At 33.6% G+C, this 8,562-nt stretch overlaps 1 protein-coding gene across 1 annotated transcript; it reads right to left on the bottom strand.

Annotated features, from left to right (window-relative positions):
- Positions 1 to 2,335: 2,335 nt before the first annotated feature.
- On the bottom strand, positions 2,336 to 6,966 carry LOC109796745 (leucine-rich repeat receptor-like tyrosine-protein kinase PXC3). Its single transcript, XM_029270878.2, has 3 exons — positions 6,827 to 6,966; positions 4,341 to 4,571; positions 2,336 to 2,826 (listed from the first exon to the last, which is right to left on the bottom strand). Exons 2-3 carry the CDS (start codon positions 4,459 to 4,461, stop codon positions 2,528 to 2,530), a joined length of 420 nt encoding a protein of 139 aa, XP_029126711.1. The 5' UTR covers positions 4,462 to 4,571; positions 6,827 to 6,966; the 3' UTR covers positions 2,336 to 2,527.
- Positions 6,967 to 8,562: the final 1,596 nt, after the last annotated feature.

The raw sequence follows: 8,562 nt of genomic DNA, 5'->3' as shown, positions 1-8,562 counted from the left end.
TATAGGCATATGACTTGAAGGCTTTTACTCTTGACGAACTTCTTGGAGCTCTATGAGTTCATGAAGTTCACCTAAAAATCAGAGACCATCTTAAAGATAACTAGTTCGTTGATTTGAGAAGTGGTGAAACTAACAAGAGAAGAGATAAAGGAAAGGCTCTAATGGTTGAGTTTGAGCCTAACAACTCAAATCATAGTTTTGAGAACTCGACAGACAATGATATATCTCTCATGTCTAAAAAGTTCAAGGATATGCTAGAAAAGAAAGGAAGACTAATGAGTTTCCACAAGAAGAAGGATAGGTTCAAGAAACTTGGTCAAAACAACAATAAGAAGGTCATCTACTATGCTTGTAAATTAGATTAAAAAACGCCAACGATATTTTATTGACCTTCCTCACATGTATCCACAAATTATTCAATTTTTGCATTAATCCTTGTTAACAACCCTAAATTAAATTTTAATGTGAATCTCTTAGGTGAGAAATTATAAATTTCTTAATTAAAATCTCAAATCCTTGGTAAAGTTCATTAATCAATTTGCATTAAGATTGGAGATTTTGACATTGGCTAATAATTCTTAAACTATTTCAAATAAGCATTCTTAGTGTTCCTTTTCATATCATGATTTCAAAAGTGTTTCTCAATATCAATTAATTTTATGGGTATCATGCATTAGGTGATCAAGTCAATACAAATATTAAGAAAATGAATGAAGAGAACACTTAACTAAATAAATACATCCTCGTGAATAATATGAAAGTTTATACAAAGATTAGAGTCAGTTATGTCAATCCCCAAGTTATGAAAGAAGGTGAGGGTTCCCTTGTGAAGGTTTTGATGTTACTGTGTTTTTTAAGATTGACTGAATTTTCCCTTTCCACAAGTTATGAAACGCTCTATTTTTAGGCCTTTTACATGCCATTAGATATAGGTCTATGGAGCTATACTAAGCGACTAAAATGACTTGCTTAAACAACTTTCAAGATTTCCTCCAACGGCTCTTTGGCTGCACTCACTTAAGCAAGAGTGTGGCTAGATTCAAGGTAGCCTTACTTGAAATGTCTCTAGAGCCTTTAACTTTGTTTAAGCGAGTCTATATTATTGACTCTGGTTTGCTAAAGCGAAGCTCCCTAAAATAGTTGCTCATCATCTTCCATATTTTCTAGCTCTTCCATCTTTTTATGTTCTTCATGTGTTTAATAACACTAAAAACATCTAATAAAGAACAAAATACATATAAAATATTTTTTTCTTCTAATTTTATTGCTTATTTTAAATAAAAAAAAGATTTAGAAGCATAATTGCCTAATGTTATTAATCTCCTCGCTAGGTTGGAGGCACCTCAAAGGGTGGGATAGCTGGTCCCAAGATTTAACGCGGCTACATACACAAGACAGGATTCGAATCCCTAACCTTACTTAAGCGTGGATCAATCCCTACCGCTGAACCACACGCTTGGAGTTGCCTAATGTTATTTAGAAATACACATGTAACAATTATGACATGCTGATGCATTTGAAAAAATGACGCGTAAGAGAATTCTTAGCTAGTGGGAAGATTTTGGTTTTGATGAGAATCATACCATGCTCATTTATCTGCTATCTTATATCTGAAATCCTAAACTATTACACCTACAAATTCTATTGTAATATGTACAACTAAAATAATTTCTTTACAATAATTCTTTAATTTTTAAAACTATATATTTAATATGAATTTATATAGTGATTCAAAATCTTTACTGAATTGATATTAGATCTAGATTTTAAAACATTATTTTTAGGTCATGATCATCCACTAATCTTCATTATCCAAGTCATACGAGAATGTTTTAATCACTATAATCATTTGGATCAAGTCTTAAGGTCGTTGGTAACCATTATGTTGATATCCTTGAGTGCCGGAAACCATTTTTGCTCAATGATCCATTACCATTACATTTGGAATATTGGTGACATATGCTAACGATAAGCGAAAAACAAATTTTATGGAAGCCACAACGACGAAGGAAAACTTTAGTCTTCTGAATTCAATGTCATTGGGTGAGATTTGCAACCTTTGAACGATCTGCATAACTTCTTCACAAGTTTTTCGCGGATTAATTAGTCTATTAATTGCACGGTCTATTAACCTTTTATTTTGATTTGTATGTAATCCTACTTGCTTAATGAGCTTAGTGTCTTTGGAGAGCTTGTTTCATTATTTTCTTTCTATTTTGTTCTCTTAAAAGTGCTATCAGGAAATTTACCTCAGAAGGCCCTAAATTTGCTTGTCCTATGATTAAAACTTGCAATTTTTATATATAAAATCAAAATAGTTATGCGTGGACAAGTATAAAGACTAAATTAATAATTAAGCTAAACTAATTCATGTACATTGTTACACAGCATGGAAGAATTATGCTGACCCTTTCCCTTCATTTATTCTACCTTTCGTATATATTATAGACTTAAGCATCACCCAAAATATAGAAGAAAAAAAAAAAAAACTCTTTTGAAGATTTTTTCAACCCTGAAGAGTTTGACTTCATCTGGTATTTAGAAGCATCTCTAGCACACTCTTCATTGTTGGTCTTGCTTCTGGGGATGTACTAACACAAACAAGAGCAATATTGAGAATTGCAAGCATATGGTTTCTAATGGCTTCTGATGTTCTGCTGACATTAAAATCAAGAATGTAATCTTGGTTTGTTGGATTACTTAAAACCCACTTGACCAATTCCAATCCATCAGTGACTGCAGGTTTTCCAGTTAGCAGTTCAAGCAGAATGACACCAAAACTGTAGACATTCCCAGCCATTGTAACTGTCATTATGTATGCATACTCTGCCATCCAACAAACAAAATAAGTTAAGATCTTTCAAACACTAAAATAGCTTGGTAGTCTCGTTGAATTCTAAATCATCGGGAGTATTTGCAACAATGCAGGAAAAAAAAACGATTTCGATTCCATTTTGAAGTATATGCTCAAGTGTTTGCTGATTTAGTTAAGTTTGTCTTTGCAACTAAAATTAAACAGAAATAATGAGTTAAACTAGGTCTGCAAAATTAATGGAAAAATTTAACTTGGTTTATTGAAGAACACAAATTCCATCTAGATTCAATGTGAGTGTGGACTGGGTAATGTAGTGATGTATCAATGAGTTTCCTAAAGCAATTCAAGAGACTTGTATCACATCAACCATCTCACCAAAAAAGGACCTTTTCCCCTAAGGATACAAAATAACTTAATAATCGCTTTAACTATTTGTTGGGTCACTTATCTATCCCCTTTCCTTCTGACATAGACCTATTTAATCACCCCCTCCCCTATCAATACTCCCCAAAATATATGCACCTTGTCCTCAAGGAGAAAGCATGAAAAGTTGCCTGTGATGAAGTCATTATCTCCCAAGAGTTCTCCCAGTCCTAAATAGCACCCCACTTGATCAATAACTTCGATTCACTTTTATCGTTATAGCATTAGCTCAAGACATCTTGCAGTTGATCCTATAATTTCCATTCCTCTTATAGGCTAAGGCTAGCTGGCAAGGGTAGTGGTGGTGCAATTTTCGTCCCTTGATCATAAACCCTGCCATAAAATCTAAGCATTGTAAATCCCCACACTATAATCCTATACATCCATAAAACACAAAACTCATCTTGCAATTTGATCCTAACATTTCACCATCCTCCATAGCCCTTATGGTTGCCTATTCATTGGCCCTTTGACCAATCTTGAGCAATGATTGCAATGTCAGCATCACCATTTGTGTCGCTCGTTTTCGATCAAGAGGGATGAGAAAAAGCTCTAATACCAATTTTTTTTTATAGGAATAGTGCAAAAATAACAAAACATTAAAATAAAGTGGACCTTGCTTTATTGAAGAATATACTAGGTTCAATGCAAGTGTAGATAGGGTGAAGTACAAATGAAATTTCTGGAGAAATTCATACTTTTCTATCACATCAACAAAGTTAGCCTAAGACACCATTTTTCTCTAATTGTCATAATACAATTATATACTAACAACTTCTATAACTAACTAATTGTCGAGTCCATTTGAGCCTTCTTAATAATGGCCCATCCTTTTTCCTTTTGACATAGAATGTTTAATACTGACCCCTTAGCACGGACTCGGTGATTAAAAAATTACGTAAGACTGATATTATGCAAATGATAGATTCAACTTCGCTTAAAATATTTATAGAATTTTGTTCACTTAGCGGAATTGGAAACTATTTATTATGTAATCTGCTTTGTCCCTACAATTAAAAGTATTTGGAGGTGGTCATATAAAGTTAATCTATGAATTTTGAGAAACAAATAGAAAGTAATATAAGGTTGAAGAATTTCGGACCTGGAGGAATATAACCAACAGAACCAACAACTGCATAAAAATTCCCTGTACTCTTTGAGGGATCAATCACATTGTAGTGTTCAATATCCCCAACTAGAGGCTCCGTAAGAGACTTCAGCATAATACTTTTACTTGATAGGTCAAGGAGTAGTATTGGACTAGAGGCAAATCCGTGAAGAAAAGACAGTCCTTGAGCCACCCCAACAGCTATACTATATCTGCTAGCCCAATCTAAAGAGTTTTCCATGTTTCCATGAAGAACATCAAAGAGGGGTCCATTTGAGATAAATTCGTATAGTATGTAAGCAGTATTAGTGGATAAAACATAGGCCAAAGGAGTCATGACATTTGAATTATTCAAATTTGCCAAGACTTCTAGCTCTTTCCCAAATTGATTATGACTTACCACCGGCAATATTTTGTCAGAACAGTTTAGTTTCTTGACAAAATAAATTGATCCAGATGGCATGATGGCCTTATAATAAGTGGAAAACCTTGTTTTTAGAGTAATATTTGATGATTTAGAAACAACTTCCATGGCTTTAGAGAAGACAATGCTTGATTTATCCATTCCAATAGGATTTAATAAATTACTACGGATGACTTGAGGATGGTGATGGTTTTTTCTCGACAAAACCAACAGAGTGACAAGGACAACTAAAACTAAAGGAACTACAATTGCAATGGGTATTGCCACAGCAATAGATATTCCCTTCTTAGAGGCACGGTTGAGTAATGGGTTGTCCTGGGCAGAAGTATTTTTCAGATAATTTCCATCATATTCAACATGAACGTGTTGACTAAAATTTGGAATTTCACCAGACAGCTGATTGTTAGAAAGTAACAACAGTGTCAAAGCTGACAATTCAGTTAGATAATCGGGGACTGGACCAGTAAAATTGTTATTTGAGAGATCCAAGACTTCCAGACTATACAAAGTATGAAAACGGTCAGGAATAGGACCACTAAAGTGGTTGCTACTAAGATTCAGTGAAACCTGCAGACTGACTGGCATGCTTGGAATCTCACCACTTAGCTGGTTTCGCCCAAGTTGAAGCTCTAAAAGAGATTTTAGGTTGCTAATGAATGTCGGTATGGAACCATTCAGATTGTTGCTTTGCAAGTGCAACATAGTAAGACTGCTCAAACTTGTTATCTCAGATGGAATTGATCCACCCAGAGAATTTGAACTCAAATTCAGCGTTGACAACTTAAGAAGTTGGCCAAATTGATATGGGATTGTACCACCTAGGTTGTTTAATTGAAGCTTCAAGACTTGAAGATTGCTAAGATTACCAAGCTGTGGAGGCAATACACCACTCAAGTGATTCTGAGCTAAATTCAGCAATGCCAAATTCCTGCAAGAACCCAAACCAGCTGGTATTGATCCGTAGAACTCATTGTCATCCAGCTCCAAGTATGTCAAATTTTCAACTCTAGCAAAACCATCTGAAGGAATATTTCCACCCAGATGATTGCCCCCAAACCTCAACCGGAACAAGCTTGGAGAAACTTTTGTAGGTAATGACCCACTTAACTGATTATTGGACAAATCTACAACCAGCAACTGTGATGGAGATAAAAGGTCTTCTGGAATGGACCCAGACAATTTATTAAAACTGAGATCCAAATTTGTGAGATATTTTGTAATCCCAGGAGGTACAGGACCTGTGAAATTGTTCAGATTTGCTGCAAATCTTGAAAGTTTTGTGAGGTTCAAAAGTGAAGTTGGAATTTCACCAACGAGTTTATTAGAGGAAAGGATCAAAGTTTCCAATTTAGAAAGCTTCCCTATATTGGTAGGAATAGACTGGGAAAGTTCATTTGCCTTAAGATCAATCCCAGTCAAGTTTTCATAACTAAACAATTCATCAGGGATTTCTCCATTAAAGTGATTGTTAGAAAGCACAAGCCACTCCAAAACCATGGACTTTCCCAGTTTGGTAGGAAGAGACCCCATGAAGTTATTGAAACTAAGATTCAAACTTTTGAGGCTAACCAACCCATCTAACTCTAAACCAACCCTCCCTGTCAAGTGATTGAAAGACATATCAAGGGTTTCCAATCCATCAAAACCACTAAAAGTAGGTAAAACACCTTCTAAATGGTTTTTACTGAAATTCAACAGCTTCAACCCCTTAATCTTCCCACACTCAGTGATGAAACCATCTGGGATTGAGCTCAGACGGTTGTTAGAGACATCAAGATGCTCCAAAGTTTCAATTTTGCAAACAACAGGAAGAAAGTCAGAAGAAGAGAGTGAAAACCCAGATAGAGAAACCCCTACTACGGAGGAATCGGTATTGTCACAAGTCACTCCCTTCCATGCACATGGGTTTGAGTCACTCCATGTAACAGGAAAAGCAAGACTTTTGGAGAGATTGGACATGGTTTCCGTTTGGTTTTGTGACAGCAGGGACAACACCATAGGACAGAAACAAAAGAAGAACATAATACTAAGAAAACAAGTGGGGGTGTACTCATACCTGCCCATGTTCTTAGCAGTGTCTGTTATTCAGTTTTGAACTGTGCTTATATATCCTTCACTTTTATAATATACATGCACTATCTAATTGGGGTGTTTTGGTGAGTATTTTATTTGATTTGGATTCAGGGTGGAGAGAACAAGAACATGGAGGATAGAGGAAGAAGAGAATGTTGGGAAATGTGTGCAAGAGAATATCTAGGATATGTTTGGAGTTGAAGGAAGGTTGGTGGAAAGAGAGTGAGAAGAAGCATGGTAAGGTAAAGTGTTTTGGAGTGGAGTTGACTGACATTGCAGGTCTCTCACTGCACAAAGACTTGTGTTGTTTGTGACATAACATTGCACTCAAACAAGAACGAATGACACTGCCTTTTGTAACACGTTCTATCCTTTTTCTTTTCTAAAGAAAAAGCATTACCATTATTAGACCAATTTTATAATCTCCTCCGATATTGAATAGCCTAAAAATACAATTTTGTGGATGTTTGGTTTTACTTAAATCAATAAAAAACTATTAATAAAATATTGTTACATACATTTACCCTAATTTTATGTTAATTAGCTTATAGTTATATATTCTTTTACAATAGCTTATAATTGCATGTTTGAAATTTTAACAAAATACTATCAAATTCTTACCTGTCAACCCTAAATATTGTTTTGGTCTAACAATACTCATACACACTAAAATGTGACAATAAAAAAAATCTAAAAATTAGACTATTTAAAATAATAATACTTAATAAAATATTTTTATCAAATTTTAAATATAAGTAAAAAAAATCAATTTACACTGATTAAAAAGAATTATTTACATCATTTAATTTTGTTAACCTCATCCAAAAATATTTTTTTTTTCTCTTAAACTATCATTTCTTGAAATTTTCTTATAAAAAAATATTTTCTTGAAACTCGATACTATTTTTTTTTACTTATAAAATTCAATTTAGAACAATTATTTATTTTTTAAAATGAGATCCAATTTATATTATCTCATATATTGATTATTTTTAAACTAAAATATTTTTAATTAAAATATATTATTTTAATTTAATAAAAAATATTAATTATAAATTATTTATAGAATATATATCTTAATTATTTAAAAGAAATGTGAATATTAATTAGAGAAACAAATTGATGGAAGTTGTTGAAGAATGATTGATGTTCTTCAAAACTCCACCGTCCAATCTTTCTTCTCTTGAGGTTGAACACTCAACAATGGCGGAAGTGTTGAGATTCATGAAGTGGTGAATTAACTCAAACTTGGAGTATGAAAGTTTTGATGATAACAAAAGGAGGATTCTGAGAATCAAAGTTGACCAAGGACATCAACAAGTCAAAAAACAAGTCAAGAAAAAGATATGGCTATTATGATGTGTAATAGGGATAGTTCATAAGTTGTATTGATTTGTTTAGCTTATTTTGCATGTGTGTGCTTTGTGCATGAGTTAATCTTAATCTAATTTGACTAAGAGTGAGTATGATGATGATTTAAATACTTGGAAAGTTATTTTGAGATATAAAACTGAGTTTTTGAAAACTAACTCAAAATAATCGATTATCATTAAATGTAATCGATTATTCCAGCAGCAGATGAAAGGATGCCTTGCTGTAATAATCGATTATCCCAGGAAGCACTCTATGGAATAATTGGTTATCCTGCAAAATAATCGATTATTATGTTCTTGAGTGATTTCCAGAAATTATGAAGAACAAAATAATCGATTATCCTTT

The sequence above is a fragment of the Cajanus cajan genome, chromosome 1, assembly GCF_000230855.2.
Source record: "Cajanus cajan strain Asha chromosome 1, NIPB_CcT2T_4, whole genome shotgun sequence".
Lineage (NCBI taxonomy): Eukaryota > Viridiplantae > Streptophyta > Magnoliopsida > Fabales > Fabaceae > Cajanus > Cajanus cajan.
This window is presented reverse-complemented; position numbering and strand designations above follow the sequence as displayed.

Excerpts from the sequence above, each read along its gene's own strand:
- LOC109796745 (XM_029270878.2), bottom strand. The coding sequence starts at position 4,461 with ATGCTGAAGTCTCTTACGGAGCCTCTAGTTGGGGATATTGAACACTAC. Across the intron at positions 2,827-4,340 it reads TGTTGGTTATATTCCTCCAG|AGTATGCATACATAATGACA; the intron begins GTCCGAAATTCT and ends GTTGGATGGCAG.